Genomic DNA, 27,997 nt, shown 5'->3' with positions numbered 1-27,997 from the left:
CTTTAAGTGTTGAATGGCTTAATGTTTATTTCTTTAATAATATTATACCAGTCCCACTCAGGGTGAAATGTGAAATTTTAATAATATACTTAATATAGCTCTATATTATACTCATATGTGGGTACCACAGGCACAGGTTAATGTCAAATATTAATGTCTATTGTTTACTGAACTCATGTAGTTCCAGTCCATCACTTTCAGATGGTGACTTTACAGAGTTTCCTCGTTGGCATCTTGTAGATTATGTAATATCAGATGTTAGATTTCAGATGAATGCACATGCAGAAGTCAATAAAATAATTTTTGGTACCAAATGACCAGACCTGCACAGAATCTGCACCTCCAGGTTTCCATCTCGTCCCCTTCACGTATTCATAAATTGAATATTTTGGAATCATTTGATAACACTTTTACTCTTTATAACACATTTGGCCATATATGGATGTCATATATATATAAAATAAACAATAATAAAAAAATATATGTTTTGCATAAACAAAATGAAGCAATTAAGCAAATTTTCATGGTTATTAATGAAGCAAAATGTCCCTGCTGTTCTCATTACTGAAAAAAAATAAAATCCATGATTTCCGTCTCATTCCCTCTTAAATTGGTAGATGAAATAAATTGGAGTAATTTGACAAATGTAAAAAAAAAAAAAAGAAATTACATTTTGCTTGAAACGTAGCAATCAAGCATGTTTTCAATTGTGCATACATGAGTTCTCATGACATTATTTCACGGTTTTATTTTATATATTTGTTGTTCTGCTTTAATTTATGGTTGTAATAAAATAAAAACGCTCAAAAGTAAAGCATTTAGACATTGAGAATATGGGGGAAAATGTGCTTATTTGTAATAAATATGTCATAATGCAAAATACTGCAATGTTTCTAAAAATAGATTTAGTTTTAGATTTAAAACTAAATAGATTTATTTATGCAAAACTAGATAGATTTATTCAAAACACACACACACAAATGATTGAACATAGTTATATGAAAATCTTCAATTAGCAGAGAACATGTATTCATGTGCAGATTCCATGCCGGTCTGTAAAGGACTGTATTCAGTTGACCTGGGAGCAATATTCAAATATAAAATCTGAAACTCCATGTTTCATAGAACTACAACAGATGTTTGTGCATGCAAATGTGCTTCTACATTCTCATTATGAACATAAACGTGTCAAGATCCAGCTTGATCTTTATCTGTCTGTTGGATTCATGGCAATCCACGGTGCTGCTTCTGTGTTTAAATGCGTTTCAAAAGTCTTCCATTTAGTCCGAATCCACTTTTTGCAGTCACATGATCACTGCCCTCATCATTCCAGGAGATCGGTTTGACTTAACATGACAGAACTCCTCTCCAGGTGTATTTGTGTTTTGTCTCAGGTGAGATGTGTCTGTGTGTGTCAGCAGGGTGACTCTACGTAGTCATTGTCTAGACGTGGCCTGAAGGGTGTGGTCAGAGATCGGCTGATGAGGATGACCGACGGAGACATGGAGTCATCACGCCGATGCAGGATATTCCAGATGAGCATGGCGGCCGCTAGTGTGGCAAACAAGCAAGCGGCGATGTTAATGTAGCAGTCGTAGGACAGGTAAGTATTGGGGCCGATCCTGTAGAACGTCACCAGACCGATCACCAGCACAAAACCTGCAGAAAGAGAAAGAGAAGCAGGGCTTAGTTTAAGAAGATGGTTTAAAACCAGCCAAAGAGTCAAATCTTTAATCCTTGGGCTGTGCTAATATTCTTGGTGTGTTGGTTATAAATCTCTCATTATGCGATATTATCACTATAGCTTGGATTCTGGCTTTTATTTTTGACCGAGAACTAAACAAGTGTAACAAGCGCTGGAAAAAAAAGTACAAAATTATAAAAAAAATAAAAAAATTTTTTTTTATTTTAATTGTTTCATTCAGTTATGGGAACTTTCCACTAGGATGATTCATAGAATATATTTTATAAAAATACACTTTTTTTTTACACTTTCCACTAGGATGGTTTATAGAATATATTTTTATAAAAATACATTTTTTCTTTCTTTTTTAAAGAAATCATACATTTAGGCATATGATACATGCTGTCTTTAATCAAAATATTCTATATTTCCATTTTTTAATGTGTGATGCTTTTTAAAACCTTTAAAATAGAGCATTAGTTTTATTATTATTATTATAATAACTATTTTTATTTCAGTCAAATATCTGTCAATTTAATGTCCCATCTATCAGCATTGCATTTCAATGGGTTATGAAGAATAAAACAAATCCAATTTTTGGATTTCTTAAGAAATTTTGGTTGTGTTGAACATAAGATATGACATGAGAGCACAGCATTTAAAAAAAAGAAATTACATATCATTAGCTGCACATTTTGCTCTTGAGACTCTTTCCCTTATTCATAAAAAGAAAACATCCTCTAGAAAACATCATTTGTATAATTTTTTTTAACAAACCAAATGATTTTCTTTGGTTTTTGAAAGCATGTCACATAGCTGACCACAGAGCCTGAAGCGTTCCTTTAATTCATAGCTCAGTCTTCTTCCCTTTTGTCTGATACGAGTTGGTTTTGGCTGGTTTTGGCTAATAGGAGTAGTAAGTCTCCCACTTCCTGTAAAGACTCCGAGCACATGTGTTATTAATAACTGCGGCCTGAAAACACAGCAGCAGATTCCCAGAAACACAGAACGTAGAGGATGTGAGATGAATTCAGGGGCAGGAGAGCAACAGAATGGAAAAAGTTACAGTATTCAGATCGCGTTACACGTGCGTGTTTTATTTACGCAGAAACAAAAGCGAGCCGAGGTGTTCATTTGTTCTGTTTTTATTCTGAATGCAGCTTTTTTTGGCTCAGTGTCATCCCTTTTCCTTCCTTTTCTCCTCCATCCTTCCACTCTTCCTTCCTTCCCTCTGTTTCATTCAGTTTCATCTGACGATTCTTACTCACACTTGTACAATTGAACTGGAACATGATGTACAATAACAGGCTCGCAGTCTAGTGTATATCGCCCTTTTACAACAGCTTTTCAAATGGCTTAATCTGATTTTTGATCCAAAACTATTTGTTGTATTATTAAAAAGATACTTCACCCAGAAATGCCATTTGACTTCCATAGTATGGAAAAATACTATGTCAGTGTCTAGTCAGTGCACTTACACAGTGAGAATATGGTATGGGTGTTTATAAGGAGTTGATGGTTTGCATGCATCTGATTGGTTTACTCAATGGAAGCAGTTTGTGTTTGTTTATAATTAATAATGCAGTATGAGGAGGACTGTTTTCATTTGGTCAGACATAGTCTGTCCCTAGAGATCGTGTAAACAGATGCAGTATTGCGGGGACAGTTAATCAGGACACTTGTTTTCTCCACCCATCAGACACACACACACACACACACACACTGTGAGAGATTCTAGACCCGTCCTGATGAAACATGCTCGTCCGTGGCGTCACATATATCCACATCTCTTTCTTCCCTAATGCTCTGCGCTTCTTAAAATATAATAAATTCCCGTTGAAGTCCATGTCTAATAACTCTGACACTCTTTGGCCCCCTCCGTACTGTCACACTCCCCCTCCCCGTCTTTCCTCTGCGGCTCTGGGTTTGCATAACAGGTAGTTACAGACACTTCCCCGTCCTGAGCAGGGATATCCTGGCGCCTGACTGTCGCTCTCTGGAGCTGCCGCTGGTGCTCTGGACCCCCGTCAGCTAAATATAACTATTGTCACTTAAAACGACACACACATTGTGCACTATTAGCTGGACTGATATACCTCACTAGTAACAGACCACCCTCGTAGCACAATCACAGCCATGGACGGCTTTGCTGAAACTTCTAAAACAAGACTATCTAGAGCTCATGATCTTACAGAGGAAATGATCAGAGTGTCTATAGAAAACAACCTCTGTGATCAAAGTGAATGAATAAACATGATTGCGTCCGCAACGCTGGGGTGTTGGTAGGACATAGCTAAGGTGTTCTTGCTAGTTGGTACTATTTAGGGATTGGGTAAGATTGGGGATGTAGAATAAGGAATTAATATGTTCTTAATTAGCACTAATACATGGCTAATATGCATGCTAGTAATATGCATGCTAATAAGCAACTAATAGGTGTTAACTATTCTAAAGTGTTACCGAATTTTCATAATTCCATAATCCGCTGTCAATATCACAAAAAAAAAACTAATACATGCCTGAAAAAATAGAATAAGTCAAGCTCACTGAAGAGAAGTAAAAATAAAATAAATGCATGTTGATAGGCTTGTGGGAAGCTCTCCAACATTTAGCACCACTGTGATTAAGGGCGTCCCGAGTTCGAATCCCAATTTGAGGACCTTTCCTGACTTCACTTCTTATCAGCTCTGATCTGTCCTATCCTAATAAAGGCAAAAGTCCCCCAAAAAGACACTGCATAGTTTTCACTGTGTAAATGAAATTTCTCGTTATTAAAGTTACAGAAGTGATTTTGAGTTTCTCTCACTGTTGTTTAACATGAATAGATAGACAGCTGGAATATTAGACTGCTGTCACTTTAAGAACTGCCCGGATCAATATACTGTTTCTTTCTCAGCCGTTTAATTTAACTTAAGACCTAAATGACTGTGTTTATAAGAATACCTTCAAAGACGGGCATTTTCACACATATAAGTATGTGTATTTAACCGTTCAAAGACAATAAAGCAACAATAACTTCCACAGCAACTGTCCATTTACTGATACTCCATAAACGTATTTATGTGAGTATGCAAGTTAGCATTTAAACATCTATGCATATAGTATAGTTATCCAGCAAGCACACACAATAAAACAAGATAACATCAGAGCTAGCACCCTTTCATGGGACGTCAACAGCATGTTTTGAAGAGACAGGCTTGAGTACGTCCCGAATGGGAGTGGATTTAATTTGTGAGCGGGCCTCGGGCCAGGACTCTGTTGTTTCCTGTTGAATTGTGTGTAGCTTCAGGCCGCTGAGCTTTGTTGATGTTTGTTCTGTTACAGATCCTCAAAGCTCCATCGTTCCTTTCCCAAAAAGCAGAACAAACAAACACGGGACAATAGAGGCCGTATCTCTGAGGACAGACGGTCTGATATTGAAAATTAAAATGTTGTTTGATTGTGGGTGTGTGGTGTTTGTGTCAGGCTTCTTCACGCTCCTCAAAAGGACTGTTAGTGTTTGTTAGTGACTGTAGAAGCGGGTTTAAACACTCACTGGCTAACTGGAACAGGGCAGCGATGGCTTCCTCCCACCACTGAGAATCCTGGGTAATGTTGGTTATCTCCAGTAACCCAAACAGGAAGATTAGCTGACCCACGGTCAGAGCCACCGTAGCCATCAGGTTACACGCTCGCATCATGTCAAACTGAACTGCAATCAGAGAAAAAGATATATGAATGCTCAAATGATTCGTTAAATATTCAGTTGACTTATTTGATTCACATATACATGCATAAGCAGAGGAGTGCGTGTGTGTGTGTGTGTGTGTGTGGGTGTGTAGGTAGAGGATCTGAATCATTGTAAGGAAGATCCAGCTGCAGATGTCTATAAGACACAACTGTGCCAATGTGGGTGTCACTTCCTGAAAGACAATCCTTCACTGTGTCCATCCGTTTCCTTTTTCTAAATCAGGGTAGATGGACAGACGTGCCAGGCTGCATGATACAGGTCAGCAAATCTCTGCTTGCTTGTTCTTTGTGTGATAGTTGCCATGCTTTAATACTAGCCAGACATCAAGTCAAAATGAGCTCTAGACATCTTGAACTCAGATTAAAAATACATTTGATGTAAGATTTTAAGGATGCCAATTCATATGAAAGCAGCTCATTTAAATCTGTAAAAACGGACACTTTTTAGCAAATTGTCTTGTTTATGTTTTTAATTTTATATTTTTAATTAAGCGAAATTGTCAGAAAGAGAAATTGCAATAAAAAAACTATTTCTAAATTAAGAATAGTAAGATTAAATAATGCACAATATTAGATTGCAATGTATATATATATATATATATATATATATATATATATATATATATATATATATATATATACACACATATACATTTATGCATTTAGCAGATGCTTTTATCCAAAGCGACTTATAGTGTATTCAGGCTATACTTTTTTTTTTTTTACCAGTATGCGTGTTCCCTGGGAATTGAACCAATGACATTTTGCGCTGTGAAAGCAATCCTCTACAACTGAGCCACAGGAACTTATATGTGTATAAATAATATATTCCTTCTTTAATACACTTCATTTTTATTATTATGTGTGTATATCAATATCAAAATATATAACAAATATATTAATAAAAGTTGTATGACATTTCTAAGTATTTCAGTGTACTTGTACTAAACATGATTGTTAGTCACATTTTCAGTGCTTTTCCACAACACAATAACTCATGCAATCAAAATCATGCTTAGCTCTCAAATTATTTATTTGTATATGTTTAGCAATATTTTGGTATGACTGTACATTACCTAATGATCTGTTAAAAATATCTGTTAATAAAAGTATTTCTTTCACTGTTAAATAAAGTGCTGAACTGCGATTCCTGCATGTATTCACCGGAGACTCACGTTTGACGGTGCTGCGTGACTCCTGAGACCCCGCGAGCTCCGATCCCCAGCTGAGTCTCTGGCAGGCTGTGTGTTCATGAGTGTGTGTGTCCTCGTGTGCACACGCTCTCCAGAGACCCACGCTCCGCCGCCGTCCGTTGTCTAGCTCCTGCAGCACCCAGCTGGAGTTGAACGTCGCCACGTTGTTGAGCACCAGAGAAAGCAGGGCCACCGCCGCCGCCACCACCACCAGCCTGCGCACGGCCATACACCCTCCTGAGCGCCCGAATTCCTGGAACGTACACGGGTACGCTATGCAGAAACGCAGAGCGGCATGAATGCTGTGAGAGGTTAGCTAGAGGACATCACCGCTCATTCTGGAGTCTTGACATGAGTCTCTAACCCTCTTCCTCAGATTCGGGGGTCACTGCTGCTCGTAAAGCTGGACGCTCGACCTCCAAGGCCATCACATAAACACGCACGCTTTCTTAAAATCACTTCTGCTGCTCTCTGCCCGTCCGTTCCTCCCCCTTTCTCCTCCAGATGTGCGCTGGCTGGTTTTTTCCTCCTCGTCTCCCTGCTGAGGAATGTCTGCGTGATGCGGTCTCTGTTCCTCGTTTTTTCCCACACTCTTTCCTCACTCGTTTTATCTCAGATTACTCAGTTTCCCATGTTCACGTGCGAGCATGTGTGTGCTTTATCCCTGAAAAGCTCAGAAGGACTGAGACGAGAGGGTAGGAGTGCTTGGGAATAAGTTCTCTCTCTCTTGGTCGGTGACGAACATGTAACTCCAGCTACAGGATGTGTTTCCTGGAAGGAAAGTAGACAGAACAGAATGCAACCCTCGTCCTCTTTCTCTCTTTGACTTGGTGAGCTGGTTATAATTGGAGCGGGAGATAAATATCATCGATATCTCTGGGCTAGTTACACTTAAATATTAAAGTAAAAAATAAAGGTGCTTGATTAGCATTGATGGTTCTGTAAAGAACCTTTAACATCCATGGAATCTTTCCATTCTACACATTCTTAAAAAGCTTCACTCTTAAAAATCCCAAAAGGCCGTTTTGACAAAGATGCAATAGAAGAACCATTTTGGGTTCCCCAAAGAACCTTTCAGTGAACATTTCTTAAAAAAAAACTTTTTTTTTTTTTAGTTTTAGAACATTTTAATGATCTGAAGAACATATTTCCACTATATATAAAAAAACTTTTATTGAATGCTTAAAGGTTCTTCATGGAAACATAAGTTCCAAAAAAGAACCTTTATTTTCAAGCATGTTATGTTTTTTTGGCATCTACGGTTCCATGAAGAACCTTTTAACATCCACAGAACTTTTCCATTGCATAAAAAGTTGTTTAAAGTGTTCTTTAGACTAAGAAAAATGGTGAAGATCTGTTTACTGAAACATTCTTTACGGAAAATTTTTTTTTTAAGAGTGTAAAAGTGGCAAAAAAGTTATTTAGACTACTAAAATGTTCTTTACATTAATAAACAGGGTTCTTCATACATTAATGATTCCTCAAATCATTATGTTGTTGAGTAGAGGTGTGCTTTGTGCCACTTACTGGACTATAAAACAAATGACAAATTCCCACAGATGCAGAATGAAGGAGCCAAGAGACTAGAAGATCGTAAAGATTCAAGGTTTTTTTGACTTGAAACAACTCAGAACAATGTAAAAATGTACTTCATTTCCATGTTTTATCCAAAAAAAGTGGAGGGGGTGGGAGGCTGGTCATAATTCTCTTTTTAATTTTCTGTTGTTTCTTTTCCAGTTCTGGGCCCCCAAAGATTCAGGGAATTTCCTGTTGCTTAGCTCTAATAAACGACCCACATCTGCATCTACTAAAAGCCGAACGGAGCGAAAAAAGGAGAGAACGGGGGGATTTTGGATAAATAAAACCAGATGGGAGTGGATATAAAGCAGGGAGGGCACGAAGGGCCAAGCGAGTGGGAGAGAGGGAATGTGGGCCAGAGAGTAATGGGTGTTGATGGGTCATTCCTTGCATAGCTGGGACGGTTCGCTCATGAGGCGGAGCAGAAACACTCAAAGAGCAGCTGCTAAGAGATCCCACAAATATCAGCTTTTAAACACAGATCTATTGCTTCATGTTATGTTTCAGTGCACTTTTCCACACTTTTTTCAGTTTAAAGACAAGAAAACGGTATTTGGAATAATAATAAAAAAAAAAAGAATTTAAACCAATTTAAATGTATATATTTTTTCTAAAGCAGATGCATCAGAATCTCATTAAATAATGACAAAATCTTAGAAAAGTGTGGTAACAGTTGTTTAGAAAAGCTTCTATATACTTTAGCGTAAAAAAACAACAATACTCTGTTGATTTAAAGAACCTGAAACATCAAAGACCTTACCAAAGAACCATAGCAACTCAAACGAGCCACTGTGGAACCTGCTTTACTTTCTTCTGTCTTATGGCCTTCTTTGAGACTCAGGCTTAGGAAGTGAGCTGAATGTGTTGTGTGTATCAGCAGTGAGGCGGTGTGGGAGAACATGGTACGGATGTGTGTGAAGAGTCGCCGTCTGGACGTGGTGTGCGTGTGAAATGAATCATGTCAAATGGCATGCTGGTAAGAATCAACACTTTCCAAAGATGACCTCTTATGTCATATATATGTCTCACTCTGAAGTGAGTCACATTATGGAAGCCTAATACATTGTGAATGACGTTTCATGTCGTGTTTAAAGCACACAAACACAGCGTTGTCTAAATAAACCTAGAACACTTGGAGCCTCTCTGTCTCATTCAGTACAATAACAAGAACTAAACATTTGGATTTAAACGTTTGGGTTTATCACAGCATCTTGCTCTCTTTTTTTTGCAGGAGGATGCAGAGCGTTTGTATAAGTCATGCAGGAGGTTTGGTTTATTGAATAAGTTATATCAGGCGACTGGTCAGTGGCAGCAGGCGTTGGAGGGGGTTAGAAACACACGACCGCATTCACCTCGAACCACTTATTACAGCTACGCCAAACACCTGGAGGCCGTGAGAGACAAGATCCTAGCGCTGGTGTAGTGAGTGTCACAGCTGTGATACACCTCCGAGGTCCAACAAATATCAAAACCATGCCATCATTTATTTTGACATACAAGTATATGTCATTTTTGTTATAGTATAAATGCTATTGTTCAGAAGTTTGGAGGTAGTCACATTATTGGAAGAATTTCTTTGGTCAGAAATACAGTAAAATAGTAATATTGTGAAATATTTTTACTATTGAAAATGACTGTTTTTTGTTGTAATATAAATTCAAATATAATTTATTTATTTGATCAGAAGAAGAATTTTCAGGATTATTGACGCTACCAGTCTTCAGTGTCACATGATCCTTCAGTCATCATTCTAATATTCTGATTTGCTGCTCAAGAAACATTTCTGATTATAATCAATCTGATTATATTTTTTAAAAACCCTTTTTTCAGAATTTGCTGGTGAATAGAAAGTTCAAATGAAAAGCATTTATTTGAATAATATTTTTTTTTGTAACATAAATGTCTTCCATATTTGATCAATTTAATACATCACTGTTGAATAAAAGTATCAGTATTTAAGAAAAAAAAGAAAATCTGCTCCCTAAATTTTCACTCCCAATCAAATATTTGGAATAATTAAGTAACAGCTGCATAAAAATTCAGTTTTGCATCACAGGAATAAATTGCATTTAAAAATATATTAAATTGCTAATCAGTTATTCTAAATTTTAATAATATTTCACAATATTTTTACTTTTAAACAACCCTTTTTTAAAATATAAAGAAAATATTAAAATTGTTGTAATCTCTTTTGTATCTCTGATTGAATAGTATCAATAAAAAGTAATAAATAAAATTTAAAAAAATTTACTAAATGTAAGTCTTTAATATTTTTTTCTCTTGTAGTTAGTTTGTTTGTATATATGCATGTGTCCATGAATGTATTGTATACATTTCCTCTATTCTGTCCCATTCTATAGTTTTGAGAAGTCAGACACACATCGGTTTGAAGTGCAGAGAATGCTGATAGAGGACAATCTTTCACTGGAGATCTACATCAATCAAATGATGACACTGTTATCTAGGAAACAACCAAGAGGTATGTTGATTAAAGTTCCCTTTGTGTCCAAAACAAAATGAACCAAACACTTCACAATGATCTGTATATTTGACACACTCTCAGAAAAAAAAGTACAAAACGGTACCTTTAAGGAACAAAAGCTTGTCACTGGGGTGGTACCCTCAAAGGTACATTATTGTACCTTGAGTCAAAGGAGCAAATTTGTACCTTACTTTTTTGTACCTTCTAAGGGCCAATACTGTACCTTTGAGGATCAATAATGTACCTTAGACAAAGGTACAATAAAGTACCTCTGGAAAAAGGTACAATTTTGTCCCATTAAGGTACCACCCCAGTGACAAAGCCATTTTGTACCTTTAGGTGGCAAAAAAGTTCCTTTTTATTCCCTAAGGAGTGAAAGAAAATGAAGGCAAACAACAACTAACTGCATTTTAAGACATTTATTTTAGTCCTTAAATGGAAAACAGTTTAATTCACAGATTCAATAATAATTCATCTCACAACCATACAATGTAACAACCCAAAATAAAATGTAACAATGTTTAGGATGTCATGTCTGATATAAAAACATTAAAAATAATTAATTACATTTTTTTAAGAAGCATTTCACTGAAAAACTGACAACTTACTGCCACTCCAAAAACAAAATGAACAGCGATATCAGAGAATAAATACAATGGAACCATTTATATTTTCCTTCTTTCAATTTCATGAACATCACTAATAAGAACAGCAATATAGTGCAGAAAAACATGAGTTTTTTATCAAAGACCAAGCAAAACACTTTAGCACACCACACCAAAGTAAAGAGAGTAACATAACGGATAAACTAAATGACACTTGATGTGTTCTGGATTAAAAAACACAAGCTTTGAGCTCATCCACAACCCTCTACAGCCCTCCCAACACAGCTTAACATAAATGCCCCATACTAACAAACAGTTTATCATCGACACAGTATGTATCTGCTGTAGCCTTCTCTGAATGTACCGGGACAGGCTCGAGGGTTAGTGTCACGTTTTCTTTCCACTGCTGAACAAATCGGTTGAATTTGGCTTGCTTCTTAAACGACCCTTCAAAGAGGCATGAAATCATCCTCTCAGTCAATCCATAGTCCACTGCTTCTCCATCAACATCATTATCTAGACAAAAGAGAAAAGAAAAACAGCAATGTTAACCACCACTTTGGTAACAACATACAACAATTTAAAAAGGCAGACTGTAACGTTTGTGTAAGTCAATGGGGAAAAAGTTCGAGTCTAGTTCGCGCGAATGACGCGAATTGAGCGTTTCGCGCGATACGCGCGTTAAGCGCGAATGGTGCTTTTTGTGCATTTAAGCGTTTGAGGCGAATTCGCGTCTGCCGCCCGAGTTGAAAAATTTGAACTTGGGCGTCAATTCGCGCCGCGTTAACCAATCAGGAGCCTGCTAGGAGTCACTCATTCAACATGGAGAAACAACTGATGCTGTCAGTGAGCAGTCAACCAGAGCTTCATGACAAAAACTCATATTTCAGGAATAAAAAGGACCTAACGATATATATATATATATATATATATATATATATATATATATATATATATATATATATATATATATATTAATAGATTAATTGAATAAAGGACAAAGATAAGAAACGTTTCGCTTTACCCCAAACGAATTACATTTTATCTTGAACCACTAGAGACATCAGAGCCAGCGGCAAATGTCAGAAGGTCTATCCGAGCTGAGGCTGCTCTCGGCGGATACATGATGATGGAGCTCCCGCTGATCATGTGGAGCTCATGTCTCCGAGATCGGCGAAACACATTTTTTAAATAGACGCTGTCTTTATAAATAAACCGCATATTTAAAGACTAAATCATACTTTCAAACAGTCACTGGCTATCGATAGACACATTCCGCCCAAATGGCTTTGCTTTAGCTTTAAAATATTCCAGAACAAGAGACTGTTGGGCGGCAAAAAGGTTTTTTTTTTTTTTTAATCGTTCTCCTCTGACGCAGTCCAGCTAACGTTAGCTCACATAAGTCAGAACAAAAGATACGTTACGATACGTTAGCTCGATGGTGAACTGTAGCCAAGATAGTACTGCTACTTATAATAATAATATTTATTTATGCTATTATTATATAATAATATTTTAACTAACGTTAACTAGTTAACGTTAATAATGGCAATCGTCAACGTGAGTCTAGCCAGCTAATGTTGACAGAGTATGAACTTGGCTAGCACTAACATTAACAGTAAAAGTTAACTTCCAACTTTGAATTAACACCACAAACACTGATTAAAAATTCAAATACTTTACCTTTGAATTTACTTTTCTCCTCTTCAGTGACCTCTATCCCCAAAGTAAATAACTCCGTGATTAAATCTTCCGTTGATAAATGTCGAAGGTACGGTGTACATTTTAGGACATCCTCAGACCTCAGTCATCAAATGAAAAGGCGTCATGCCTCAGACTAAAAGGCTTCAGTCATCGGACAAAACGGCATCGCGTCTCTGACTGAAAAGCTTCAGGTCTCAGGAAAAACGACGTCAGGTGTCAGGTCTCATACAATTAACGTTAGGCATCAGACGAAACAGACTCGGACAAAGTGTCATCAGACGAAACGGACTCAGACAAAAAGTCATCAAACGAAAAGGACTCAGGTGGAGAATCGCGTTGCCCCGCCCCATGTGACGTCACACGCACGCCGTTCACAGGAAGTGGTAATGGTTGATTGATGGCAAAAGGAGGTAAGCAGCGTCTGATATTTTATATTTTATTCAAATGTTACACTAATTAAGTTATATAGGGAAGAGAACATGCTTTTTAAGAGTCTTGTGTGCACGTTTAAAAAGTTAGTTAGCCATATTGCAACTAGCCAGCTTTTATTTTGGCCAAGTAGTAAAATTACCCTTACGAAAAAAACATGATTTTACTATCAAAAACAGATTAACCATGGTTTTGCTACTCACCATAGTTTAACCATGGTGTTTGTAGTAAAACTGTGGTTATACAAATGGTACGTTAATCATTACACAAAAAAAAACAAGTTACTACACTTTTACTATAATAAAACCACAATGCATTATATATAGAAAAACTGTTGTTTCATCTCATAAATAATTATAACAATTATACGTATAAAACTTATACTTATTTAACTTTATAATGGTTTATAAGTCTTATATCGTGACATTATTTATTTAAAATATATATAGTATCTTACTATCTTATTGATATTACAATAAATATTGTTAAAATCAAAAGTGCCATATTACACATTCATCTAATCAGATATTTGATATGTTGGTTGTTTAAGGAAAAATAATATTTTTATTTTCATTATTATTGTTGTAATTATGTATAGTGGTATTTGCCTGCTTTGAGTAAAGTAACAAAACAACAATGCCAAGATATGAGACTTGTATTATATCTAAGGGAAACATTCTATTGTAAGTTAAGTGGATGCATTATATTCATTGCGTATTATAAATCATAATCTTAAATGCTATAACCACAAATAAGTAAACATTATAACACATTAAAACTGTTGTTATGATTACTCATGAGATGATATGACATATTACAAAGTTTTTTTTCTAATACATTATGCATTCATTATAATGCCATAAGAATTCTCTTATAATTAGTTTTAAATATGGGCTTCATAGGAAGTGTTACCGTTAAGTTTAATCGATAATGTACTTCTTCACTGATGTTATACAATATCCTTATACAAATGGAAAAAAACAGCATCTAATGCTTTTATCTTGCAGTGAAACACATCAAAGAAGATGAATAAAATCAAGTGAGCCACAGAGATGGCATCGTCCAAGAGCACAGGCATGTATTTTTCTTTTTTCTGCATTGGTAAGAAAACTATTAACTCAAAGAAAGTATATGTAAACATTTAAACATCATATACTAATAATGAACAAGAGTGCAGATTAAGTAACAAATATATAAATGAAAACCACCCAAGATCAGTAAACGATCTTTAACTATTACTGTATTCATTTTATATTAAGGGAGTTCATCCAGAGGCAGTGAGTGAACTTTGTGTCCTGAAACCAGAATCAGTTGGGAAGAAAGGAACCAAGTCTACCCAATTAAAAGGCTTACACAGGTAATTCACAACTCTGTTTGTGTGTGTGTGTGTGCGCACAGCTATAGCTTAATGTCTTCATGACTCATCATTTGTGTTCATTTCTTTAGGTCCCCTTCCAGATCCAGATATCTTGGCTTCTGTTGCAAAACTACGTCAGATTAATCCCAAGCCTTTGCTGCCGCACATACTTGAGGGCATGTCAAAAGTAGAGTTGTACCTCTTGGCAGTCCACTTTCATACCAGTGTCCCCGTATAGCTGCAGGTGTTCCTGATCTTAATTTCCCCCCACTACCTGTGCTTGGTTTTCAGTTTGGCTGTAAATTTTAAATTTGTCCAGACGGACGAGTGCATGATCCATCTGAAACATTCGTTTGGACTAGTGGAGGTAAAAAGCACCTCTGCTGAAAACATTGCTCAGGTTCCATTTATGAAAATTCAAAGAGGACTAGCCAAACTTAAAGAGACCCATAAGTACTACTGGCAGGTACAAGGTCAGACTGCAGTGACTGGTCTACACTGGTGTGACTTTGTGACTGACACACAATCAGATTTCATAATACAGATGATCTGGCGAGATGATGCCTTCATAACATCAATGAAAGTACTGTTATAACGTTTATCTGGATGTGTATCTTTCAGTGGTATGAATGGACAGATTCTGTTCATATTATAGTATGAACCTAAGATTTATTTTTACATTCATAGTAAATATATACTTTATGTAGTTGAGTAGTATGTAGCATATTTTGTAGTAGATCTTTGATAACATATTAGATACATCACAAATTATAACAATAAATATAATGTACTTGCTATTAATTAGATAAATGTACATACCAAGGTGAATACTTTTTGTATTAAATCTTCTGTAATGTATATGATATGCATATTCTTTTACTGCTTGCGTATATTTACATTTGATACATTGTGTGATATAACAAAGAAGATTTTTTTTCATGAGTTATTATAAAAATACTTTTCATTGTCAACTATTTCATTGTGTCTGTCAAATTATTTTCAGGGACATTTTATTTAAATAATTTCATTATACAAAATATGCCATTTTACATTACAATAAAAAAAGGGAAAAACACATTTAATGATGGTAGGTATGCATTGCAACTAACTGAAAAGGTAAAAAAATGTAATAAATAAAAAACTACTATCAAATGTTAACACTGTAACACTGCTATTGTAATAATATACATTCACTGCTCAAGAAACATTGGTCTCTGATAATAAACCATAAAACAGCAATTATGCCAGATCTGATTAATTCTTCCTGACAAGGTGAGTGGCACAACAGAATCCCAGATGTGTATTTCCTTGACCCTTCGAATCACTCTTTCCACCAGAAGTCTGAGGCGTGCAGTGGTCCTGTGTTTTTTCACAGTCCTGTTTGCTGAACTGCTTGGCACATTTGAAAGGTGGAATGATCCAACTAGCACCAACACTGGAGAGCATATATTCAATAGTGAACCCCTTGTCTGTCATAACCACATCTCCACTGCACCACACAGAGCTACCCCAACCAGACCTTTGGATGTGGTAGTGCACTTATAACTTCAGAGTGGAGTTTCAGTGATGTAGGGCTTTCACAGCAGATTTCTGTACAGTCCAGGATGACATGCAGGTTTTGATTGAACGAACAGTAATTATCTGGCATGGAGGAGCTTATTTGTTGCCTGGAAATCTAAATGGGTAGTGAATCCAGGTAATCGTCCTGCTCAGCATAGCCACGCTTACCCAGAAAATGTCAGCGATAACTTGATTGACTGAAACAAACAAATATATATTTAATTATAAGACAGAACCATTGTATTTACAAAATCATTTAATTCAACAACTGGTGTTAGACTCATACAGGTATGTTATAATTAGACCAAGATTTCAATCTAATAACTTGAAAGAATTTGCTTTACCAAGACGTAAAGTGACCATGGTTTTATTATAGTAAAAGTGTAGTAACATGTTTTTTTAGTGTAATGATTAATGTACCATTTGTATACCCACAGTTTTACCACAAACACCATGGTTAAACTATGGTGAGTAGCAAAACCATGGTTAATCTGTGGATACCATGATTTAATTTTGTGAGTGTGTGTGGGTTTTTTTTTATATAGTAAAATCATGTTTTTTTCGTAAGGGTAATTTTACTACTTGGCCAAAATAAAAGCTGGCTAGTTGCAATATGGCTAACTAACTTTTTAAACGTGCACACAAGACTCTCGAAAAGCATGTTCTCTTCCCTATATAACTTAATTAGTGTAACATTTGAATAAAACTGTTAAAATATAAAATATCAGACGCTGCTTACCTCCTTTTGCCATCAATCAACCATTATCACTTCCTGTGAACGGCGTGCGTGTGACGTCACATGGGGCGGGGCAACGCGATACTCCACCTGAGTCCTTTTCGTTTGATGACTTTTTGTCTGAGTCCGTTTCGTCTGATGACACTTTGTCCGAGTCCGTTTTGTCTGATGACTTTTTTCTGAGTCTGTTTCGTCTGACGTTAACGTTAATTGTATGAGACCTGACACCTGACGTCGTTTTTCCTGAGACCTGAAGCTTTTCAGTCAGAGACGCGATGCCGTTTTGTCCGATGACTGAAGCCTTTTAGTCTGAGGCATGACGCCTTTTCATTTGATGACTGAGGTCTGAGGATGTCCTAAAATGTACACCGTACGAAGGGCCATCCTCCCACCTTTGATCGACACTGACAGAGAGAGACTGACAGTTGGATCACTGTCGATTCACTCATGTATCCTTCCGCGCTGCAATATTTATGCTTCCGCCGAGTCAAACTCTGGTTAGCCTGTAGCTAGATCCTTTCAATAGAACACAACTTAAAGCGTTAACAATTATTTGTCTGTTTTATTCTAATATAAATAGGGTAAATGGTTTGAAAATCAAATTCTTCAATACTGTTTGTGAATATAAATGATTACATAATCCTCATTAACATGATTAAAAATGATTCAAAGGGACATTTCACAAAAAAAAAAAAAAAAAAAAAAAAACATTCTGATTTATTTTGCCCATATCTCAAAACTTCACAGTTAATTTAGTTTGACATTATTGCGTTTGATAGTATAGGTTAACTTGTGTTTCTATATTGAGAGATGACATTTTCAGCATCCACTAATTCCTGCCATTTTATATTTAAACATTAAGGTACAAATATGTAAGGGACAAATATGTACCTTACACCTCGAAAAGCTCACAATGTACAATGGAAGGTGCATAATTGTACCTTAAAGGTGCACAATTGTACCTTAAAGATACATTTTTGTACTTTTAAGGGTACACATGCAAAGTTTGTACCTTAGGGAACAAAAATGGACCTGTATTGTACCTCTTTTCCTAACAGTGCAGGCGAGTGAGATAACCAATGAGACGGGCAACAGAGCAGAATTACTTTGGCACTGTTTAGCAATCCAGAAGACATGATGGACACAGCAATATATTATAAAGAGAAAGCAACTCATGTGGGCCGAGCTGTTATGCTTTATCATGAGGTACTGTATATGCACCGTCCAACTGTACCACTAGGTGCCGCTGATCGCTTATAAAATACTACACCTCTTTTCCAGGCAGGTCATGTGTCTAAGGCTTTGAAGCTAGCTTTTGCCAGCTGATCGCAGAGGACCTGAATGAAAACAGTGACCCTGCCCTACTAGCACAGAAAGCTGTGGAATAGTTGGTGGCTGCCAAAAAGGTAATGCACACCATGCTCTGTCATACAATCAATCATTTCATATTCATATCATTTATGCATGCAAAACTGAACACAAAGGCAGTTTACAACAAGAACAATATTCGTAACTCACAATGACTTTGTTTATTTTAAGTGCAAGCTGCAGTTTTGTCAAATGATCAGTCTCTTGAAGCAACATGTATTCTGATTGGCTGCCACTGTTTTATTATTCATCAGCTGGACAGTTTGTTCCAACCATATCATTCCTCTTGCCATTATTATCATAGTTGTGTTCTAATTCCGTTCTCATGGAATTAGAATGATTATTAAAAGTTTATAGTAATAGTAGTAATAGTAGAATTATATAGAAATCACAACAGTGTTTCGTAACTGTATGCACATGGATTTGTGTGTGTGGTACTATGAGGTGCTCCAGTTGTGATTGGACCAGAGTTTGACCATCACAGAGAGTCTGACGGTGCCAAAAGACTCGTCCAATCTGTCTGAGGCCGAGAGAAAGGAGCTGCTGGAGAAAATTACGACTTAGCCACTGAGAAATACACACAAGCTGGAAACAAGATCAAGGTTTGACTTGTGCATTTAATAATCAATGACAGCACTCATTTTGCCCTCACAGAAAGATTTCACAGAATCTTATGACATGGTTCTTGTGAATACTTGATTCTGATTCACTGCATTTGCAGTCAGATATTTCTATATAATGAACAATAGAACAATAGAATTGATGGTTATCCCTTCCATTTTCTACACTGAGCTAGTTTCTCATGTTACGTTCTTCTCACTTAAAATATTTTCAACTCAAATGAACCCTATAAAGCTTGCTTGATTTCTCAATCGTCATTGTATTGCATTGCATTATATGATTCAATGTAGGACATAGAACTAAGCATCTCACTAAGACGTTAATGGGAGCTTTAGAGTTAAAACTAACATTTGTATGTATTAATATGTATTTTAGTAGTCTGATATACTCTTATATGATCTTATTGATTTGACATTACATGCTAACATAATTTAATCTTACTTTATGGCCATATAAATATAGCATCAGCCTCAACCAATTGCATATTTCTTCTTATTTGGGGCCCTGAAAAAATGCATGGGTTTTTACTAGCTATTTTTTTCCTCTTTTATATTTATTTGTTGCTTATTTATATATGCACTTATCCTGAAATTTCAGGATTGGTGAATTTCATTGGTTTCAAACTCACTTGATTCTGTTAAACTCATCTTCCATCATTACAAACATGCAAAGCGAGCATGATAGACAGCACAACGTGATGTGCAGCATTGTGAACTATGTCCATTGCATGAAGCCTTGCAAACGGACTCTTGATTGCACTCGCTTTGTCATCATTACACCAATACAGCTTATTTTTTTTGTGCACTCCCGGGTCTGAATGACAGCTTTTATATCACCAGTTTCTCATGTGAACTGTTCCAACGAAACTGCCAGCCCCCTTATAATTTAAGAGAAAACATAGCCATACTCCGGAGGAATGGTTTTCACCATTATTTACTTTACTTGCCCTCATGTCATTCAAATCCCTCTCGATGCTGTTTTTTTTGTTTTGTTGTTTTCTGTATGGAACACAAAAGGGGTTTGAAGACACTTTATGCAGGTCTGAAAACCTACATTTAATTCTCTTCCCAACACAAATGTTTTGTATGGACCCAAAAGTATCCGAATAAGGTAAAAAAGTTTTACAGGATAACAAATTAGATCACTATAGTCTCTTGCTTGGAATGACATGAGGGTCAATAATGTATTGTCATTTTTGGATGAACTATTCCTTTAAAATCTGTTTCTAGTTATGTTTGATAAAAATAAAAATAAAATAACTGTATGTGTATTAGGCTTGGAGTAAAATAGAGGAATTGAGATCAACACGAGCTTGTACGTGAGTCAGACCGGTCTGGAGGCTCTACAGAGAGACACACACTCATTCTGCCGAGGATGATGAAGAGCTGGAGGAAGATGAGAACGTCAATCATTGAGAGAACGACTTGCTGAGGAAGTCCTTCAATGCACACAACTAGCTTACAGAAGCCTGTCTGCCGGAGTCAAACCTTCCTGAGATTAGCTCACCCATTAAAAAAATAAAAAAGTGCCAGTCTAGTAAATGGGACGTCTTCGATAGGTGTGTGATTTACAGGTCCTTAAGTAGAGTAGCTTGTGTGTGTGGCCTTTGAACAAGAATGCCATGGGACCATTATATTTAAGTCATTTTGTACAACTTACAAATTATTTAATGACCCTGCTATCTTTGTATCATATATCTTGTATACATTTAATGTTTACTTAATCAAATTGAGTGTAGTACATTACCTCTCTCTCAAAGTTAAATGTTCAGGTGGTTTGTGTATTTTGTGGAAGATACGATGTGTTTTAAATATTAATAATGTGTTTGATTTGATTTGATCTGTCCCTGATCTTCACTGATTAACATTATCCCTTTTTAAAATCAGTTAGAATAAAAACTAACGGCTGTTTCCTCAGCGAATCAGTTCGAACTGTTTGTCTCAAAACGGGATTGTTTAAAGTTATTTGTTTTCGAGGTAAGTTTAATTGATAATGGCTTTAATTATAATTTCAGTTCAGTTTGTTGCATTCACGTTTAATTTCATAACATTATACTCATTTAAAACATGTTTTATATTGCCAGACTGGTATTTTCACTTTAGTTTTCGAAGTTTAGGAATTGTTTTAATTTGAACAGGTTTTTAACTATAAAAGTGGACAAAGATGTTTAGCTCTGCTGGGGTTCAGTTTAGTAAAGTTGACTCTTTTTAATGAATCTGTTCACTGATCCAGCTAGTCAATGCCATAATTCACTCGTTTTCGTGTATTAATAAGGTAAATATGCAGAAAAAAGTTTTTTGTTTTATAGTTTATCCTGCATCAGACAAATGAATCATGATTCAGTTGAACAATAGCCGTAAAACGAAACAAGAAAAGCTCTGGATTTACAACCTGTGTCTATTGTAAAGGACAATAGGCTTTTGGACTTTCACAAGAGCCCTTGATATTTACCAAACAGAAGGAACAATTCAGCAAAACTGTTTCCACAACAAAACAGATCTGATTTGTCTTCTATTGTGCTGAGACTTGAGGTTGTTGTTAATGATTCATTTGTTTAGAAAACATTTGTTGAGCAGATCCAGCACAAATCATATCTCTGTACATATTTATTCAGTGTGCTCAGTATTTCTGTTATTTAACGTGCTCATGACATAACATGTCTAATCAACGTGATTTGAATAATTAAGCAACTCTGATGATTCAAATGAATCATCAGAAAGAATCGTTTACTTTGATTCACATGTCTTCCACAGTTTGCTGTTTCTCAGGGTGAGGATCATTATGAACGCCCATGGAGACTCGTGTTTATAGAAACCAGACATAACACACGTCTGACAGCTGCAGAACATGGACTTGAGCAATAAACACAGCTCAACTAACCAACTTCAGGAGCAAACTCACTCTCTGACAGACGAAAATGTAAGATCTTTTCTTGTCATCTGAAAGGAATTCATTAACTCTTTAAGACATTTCATTAAAAGAAAAAACAACAACATTTATTATCTTAGTTAAAAAACAGTCCATTATTTAAGCCAAACTGTTTATATAAATAAACATTTGGACTTTTATCTTTTATGCATTATAAATAACTGGGTTGTAAAAACCCATTGTTTTTAATCAAGGTAAGTGAGAAATATATACTCTACCACTCAGAAGTTTGGGGTAAGAGTGATTGATTTATTGATTTATTTAAGAAATTACTACCTTTATTCAGCACTGACATATTAAACTGATTAAAAGTGACAGAAAGAGAAAAGATATCTATATCAAATAAAGGCTGTTCTTTTGAACTTTCTATTCCTCAATGAATCCAGAAAAATAAAAACCATTATACTTTCCACATAAATTAAACAGCAAACTGATTTCACCATTTATAATCAGATTATTATTATTATTTTTTTTTTTTTTTTTTGAGCAGGAAATCATCATATTAGAATCATTTCTGAAGGATAATGTGACACTTAAGACTGGAGTAGTGATGCTGAAAATTCAGCTTTGATCACAGGAATAAATAACACAGAAAACCGTTGTTTTAATTTCAATTAACATTTCACAATTTAATTGCTGTTTTTAATGTATTTTTAAAATAATTGTAGCCTTGGTGAGCAAAAGAGACTTTTACCAACCACAAACTTTTGAACAGTAGAGTAAAAAAAACATTTAATTTTATGCATTTTCATAATTTTCCTCAGTAATTAATTACAGTAAGTGTTACTGTTTTTACTGATTATTATTATTCTAAATAAAATCTTGATTATACTACTATACCTATACTGGGGGTCACTTAACATGTTGTGATTGATGTACAGGTGCAGCTGCGGGAACGAAATGAAGCGCTGTTTAATAAGCTTGACTCGGTCCAGAACAAACTGGGCCAGCAGGCTGCGTCAAAAAGTGACCTGTCAATCAAACTGGTCCAGTGTGAGGAAGACAAACTGAAGGTATATGGAAATATGGGATCTGTCTGATGTCTGATGCATCGGTTCATATTTCATATTTCAAATGCTCAGACAATATTCAACTGAACAGAGATGACATCACTGAATTCAATGATGAACTGCCTTGCATTATTCACACACTGTTCTCCTAATGAATGTTGTTCAGTTGCTTTGACGCAATGTATTTTGTTTAAAGCGCTATATAAATAAAGGTGACTTGACTTGATGTGTATGTGTTTCAGATATCAAAAGACCTCGTTGATGTGCAGATTGAGGCTAATAAAATGAGAGAGCGGTATGAAGCGGAGATCTTTGAACTGAAAAACATGGTAAGTGCGTGCAATACCAGTTTTAACCAATAGTTGTGCATAACCAAAACTATTGAGTACAACAATATATATATATATATATATATATATATATATATCCTATGTAATCATAGTAATCATCTATGATGTTACTTTATTGCAGTTATGTTATCAACAAACTTTGCATAGGTAATAGCACAAAATACCATTTTACAAAAATAAATATATAAGCAGACAAAAATTGTAAAAAACCTTATGAGGTAGCATGACCTGGGACTCACACTTCAACCCTCCCAGTGTTCAAACCAAAACTACTGTACACCGTTGCACACTGATGATCAAAATAATGATTAACACATTTATTTAACGCTTTCCTCCCCAGGTTCTGTCTCAGGAGGGCACCGCCTCGTCTCTTCAGACAGAGTGTGACCGGCTCAGACAGGAAGTGTCAGCAGCATCGGCACACTTAGAAGTCATCGAGCGAAGTGAGCGTGACCTGGCCGAAGAGTACGGCGTGCTAAAGAGCAACTTCCTGTCTCTGAGCAGCGCTTATGAAAGAGAACACACACACTCCAAGGAGCTCAGCGCCGAGCTGCTCGCCCTCGCACACACACACGACACGCTCCTGCAGGAGAGAGAGCGCACACACAGACACACGCTGGAGGTGGAGAGGGTTCGAGCAATGCTCAGCCGGACGTCCCAGAACAGAGTCAGGGTGAGACGCACATAAACACGCTCATCCTCATCAGATACAGTACAGACCAAGAGTTTGGAAACATTACTATTTTTAATGTTTTTGAAAGAAGTTTCTTCTGCTCATCAAGCCTGCATTTATTTGATCAAAAATACAGAAAAAAAGTAATATCGTGATATATTATTACAACTTAAAATAATTGTTTTCTATTTGAATATACTTAAAAAAAAATATTATTACTATGATGCAAAACAGAATTTTCAGCATCATTCCTCCAGCCTTCAGTGTCACATGTAACATCAGTCGATCACATGATCATTTAGAAATCATTCTGATATTCTGATTTATTATGAGTGTTGGAAACAGTTCTGCCGTCTAATATATTTGATGAATAAAAGGTTAAAAAGAACTGCATTTATTCAAAATAAAAAAAAGTCTAATAATATATATTCTAATAATATATTTTCTTTACTATCACTTTTTATCAATTTAACACATCCTTGCTGAATAAAAGTATTGATTTTATTTAAAAAGAAGAAAGAAAAAAAAATACTGACCCCAAATTACTGACCAGTAGTGTATATTGTTATTACTAAATATTTATATTTTAAAAACATAGCTTTTTTTTTTTTTTTTTTTTTTACTTTTTATTCATCAAAGTATCCTAAAAAAGTATCACATGTTCTGAAAAAATATTAAGCAGCAGAACTGTTTTCAACTTTGATAATGAATCATCATATTAGAATGATTTCTAAAGGATCATGTGATAATGATACAAAAAATTCAGCTTTGCACCACAGAAATAAATGATAATTTAAAGTATAATAAATTTAAAAACAATTATTTTAAATTGTAATAATATATCACAATATAAAAAAAAAATCCTGTATTTTTGATCAAATAAATGCAGGCTTGATGAGCAGAAGAAACTTCTTTCAAAAACATTAAAAATAGTAATGTTTCCAAACTTTTGGTCTGTACTGTATGTCCTCGAGCAGTGTGTGTTGCTCTACACACTCCGAATGTATGAACAGTCACACAGCTTTGCATCTTGGAAAAGAAAGGTCTAATATTACTTAATTTGATGATGCTGAGTTTCCATCACATAAAACTTCTCACAAAGTGAGATTGAAGATTTTTGGAACTCTCAGTATGAATCCGCTTCAATGCAATTATCAAAATAGTAAAAGCAGTCAAATGCCAATAAATATGTATTTAAGATGTAAAATTTAACTTCCAATCGGGAAAGGAGCAGAAAATGTGGAAATCAGGATTGGGAATAAAATCATGTCTTCAGAATCATTCACACACTCTTAAAAATAATAGTGCTTCAAAAGGTTCTTCACAGCGATGCCATAGATGAACCATTTTTGGTTCCGCAAAGAACCATTCAGTCAAAGGTTCTTTAAAGAACCATCTCTTACCTTTTTGTAATCTGAAGAACCACATTTGTGAAACAGAAAGGTTCTTCAGATGTTAAAGGTTCTTTATGCAACCGTTTAGACAAAAGGGTTCTTCTATGGCATCGTGAAGCGCCTTTATTTTTAAGAGTACATGTGAAAATGGGCTGAGGATTGAACAAATAGTTGTAATCTGGCTCAGAGGAAGACAGGAATCATGTCTTTATTGGAGATTTTCTGCTGATTAAGGGATAACACAAGACTTCTTCACCTTACAAATGGTTATCGAAAGAAGAAATGCTATGAAATGCACATATTTTATGAAAAATCAACACCCCAGAATTAGTATGAAACTACTACTGGATTTCAGTAAGCAAATATGATACAGGGTGGTGTGATAATAATAATGATTGCCTTTACAAATCCTGCGTATAAATGAAAGGGAAACAGCAATATTTTTTAATGAACTTAATGAAGTGAATGCAAACTGTGTTTTTGATGTTTGTTTTAACAGCCTGATGAGTTCGAACAGAGCAAAAGCCAACTGGAAAAAAACGTAAGAATATCAGCTTTATATTATTATTACATATTCCCTAGTTTTTCAAGTCAAGACAATTTCATAATTGTTTATTTGTATATTGCTTTTCACAATACACACAGTTTCAAAGCATTTTTAACTGAAAATCATGTTTTAATATCTTAAGATCTTCATGCATCATAGTTGCATTTCGCAGATTAAATCTGGGCAATAATATAGTGATATTTTGCGACAATATGAGATAGTTGAGATATGCTACATAGCATACAGTGAATACAGTATGAATGCCAATAATGTAAGGTGTAATTATATATCTGATGTATATATACATATATATAGATCCGGGCGATAATAGTACATTTTTTTGCAATAATATCAATAGTCAAGCTAATGAGATTTGCTATATTTGATATATTGCAAGCTGTACTGTATTTATGTGGATAAAGCTGAATGCACTTATTTTTTCCAACTTTTAATAAATAGCCATGCAATAATATAGTTTATAGATATAATAATATAGTTTATAGATAAATAATCAAGCAGAGATACGCTATATATCTATAAAGTATCACATTTCTTGTTGTTGTCATGTGCTTATCTATAATTGTTCTGTAATATGGTGTTTTTCTATGTTTTTCAATGCAGGGAGTGCAGAATAACTTGAGAGATGAGTTTGAGAAACTGAGGAAAAGCTACGAGGAACGCCAACGACAGCTAGAGGAGAAAGTGTGAGACACCCCATGACATCTCGGGTTACTAAACACTAGTGGGCGGCACTAAAATTACAATAAACAGGGCCCAAAATGTTTTGTGATCACTGAAACATGATCACAATTACAAAAGAGCAACTGTTTACCTGTCAATCACACACTGTGCTAGAGTTTTGAAATGTTGCCAGATTTGTAAAAGAAGCAAAAGATTTCAAGAAAGCACACACACCTGAAGTTCAGTAAACAACAGGTGCTCAGTTAAAAGAAGAATGTAAATTAGAAACATCTGTTGTTTTTTTAGTGTTTTATAAACATGTTGATATAACAAGTGATGTTTGTACCCATGGTGTTATTGTTAACTAAGACTAAATCTAAAACTATAAAAATGTTTTTTTTTATTTTTTATTAATTGGTTAATTGAAACAAAATGGAAACGTTTAAATGAAAATGAGACATTTTAAAATACTAAAATTACCAAAACTAAACCTGCCATAAAAAAAGATCAAAGTGTAATGCAAGCCAAATAGAAAAATTGAAAAGAAACACTAATAAAAATAGCGAGCACATAACACAATTAATACAAATGGAAATTAAAATAAAGACTGAATTAAATCAAAAGCAGCTCTAAGTTGGTGAAACCAAACTCTGTGCACCTGAGGAGCGTTTATCTTTATGATTGGGGAGGCTCTGATACATGTGTGCACTCGTTTAGTCGTGAGACGAGGGTGCTGAAGGTCAACTGATGTGTGTATATGTGTGTGTTATCTTCCTCTCACAGTGTGGCCATGGGGAGGGAACAGCAGGAGAATAAGAGAGCCATTCAAAGCACCCAACATGAGCTGTCCCAGCAGTCTGCAGTCAGTATATTATCACTCATTCACACAGAAGATGCTGTATATGTGTTTCTGGCCGCTGATTTGTTCCCTCTACACGCAGACGCTGATTATTTCTCAACATCAGCTGAAAGATGCTGAAGCTGAGGTTTCTAAACTACAAAATCATCTGAAGGAGCTCAACAGAGAGTACAGGGCACGACTCACACGCTACATTCAGGACGTTACAGTACGTGTACAAGCCAACAGATATATGGTTAACACACACTTTTTCTAGTGGCTTCTTGAGTTGATGTGTTTTCAGACAAACTGATGTGAGAAGAGACTTGTAATGTGCTGTAGGAGTGTCTCACCGCAGCTGGGGAGGGGGATTTGGGACAGAAGTTGAAGGGGTTTGTTGAGTCCATGCTGGAGGAGGTGAAAACATCGTATCGCTCCAGAGAGGAACAGCTCACTAAAGCCGTCAGAACGTATCGCAAACGCATGCAGGGTCTGAGCAACACGTATCAACAACTACTCATTGCTTACAG

The 27,997-nt window shown here is 35.6% G+C and overlaps 2 protein-coding genes across 6 annotated transcripts in view; one reads left to right on the top strand and one right to left on the bottom strand.

The window, feature by feature from the left end:
• Window position 1: 1 nt before the first annotated feature.
• tmem204 (transmembrane protein 204) lies at window positions 2–27,944 on the bottom strand. The gene is made up of 4 exons (XM_052595932.1): window positions 27,821–27,944; window positions 6,589–7,377; window positions 5,220–5,375; window positions 2–1,659 (listed from the first exon to the last, which is right to left on the bottom strand). Exons 2-4 carry the CDS (start codon window positions 6,833–6,835, stop codon window positions 1,415–1,417), a joined length of 648 nt encoding a protein of 215 aa, XP_052451892.1. The 5' UTR covers window positions 6,836–7,377; window positions 27,821–27,944; the 3' UTR covers window positions 2–1,414.
• The window catches only part of ccdc78 (coiled-coil domain containing 78), a 29,467-nt gene continuing 2,924 nt past the window's right edge, over window positions 1,455–27,997 (top strand). For 4 of the 5 annotated variants that reach the window (XR_008183255.1, XR_008183254.1, XM_052595930.1 and 1 more), the window contains exons 1-17: window positions 1,455–1,603; window positions 5,506–5,672; window positions 9,062–9,160; window positions 9,416–9,606; window positions 10,545–10,663; window positions 18,121–18,263; window positions 18,339–18,463; window positions 18,870–19,027; window positions 21,800–21,965; window positions 22,856–22,987; window positions 23,227–23,313; window positions 23,675–24,007; window positions 25,901–25,942; window positions 26,570–26,652; window positions 27,413–27,491; window positions 27,571–27,723; window positions 27,810–27,997. Coding sequence is in view for 3 of the 5 variants with exons in the window: in XM_052595930.1 (XP_052451890.1) it covers window positions 21,894–21,965; window positions 22,856–22,987; window positions 23,227–23,313; window positions 23,675–24,007; window positions 25,901–25,942; window positions 26,570–26,652; window positions 27,413–27,491; window positions 27,571–27,723; window positions 27,810–27,997 (1,169 nt within the window). In the remaining 2 variants the exon portion in view is untranslated. The remainder of the gene's footprint in view (window positions 1,604–5,505; window positions 5,673–9,061; window positions 9,161–9,415; window positions 9,607–10,544; window positions 10,664–18,120; window positions 18,264–18,338; window positions 18,464–18,869; window positions 19,028–21,799; window positions 21,966–22,855; window positions 22,988–23,226; window positions 23,314–23,674; window positions 24,008–25,900; window positions 25,943–26,569; window positions 26,653–27,412; window positions 27,492–27,570; window positions 27,724–27,809) is intronic. The other variant, XM_052595931.1, reaches the window with a different exon arrangement.

The sequence above is a fragment of the Carassius gibelio genome, chromosome B24, assembly GCF_023724105.1.
Source record: "Carassius gibelio isolate Cgi1373 ecotype wild population from Czech Republic chromosome B24, carGib1.2-hapl.c, whole genome shotgun sequence".
Lineage (NCBI taxonomy): Eukaryota > Metazoa > Chordata > Actinopteri > Cypriniformes > Cyprinidae > Carassius > Carassius gibelio.
The sequence above is the reverse complement of the archived record's forward strand: the minus strand, read 5'-3'. Positions and strand labels throughout refer to the sequence as shown.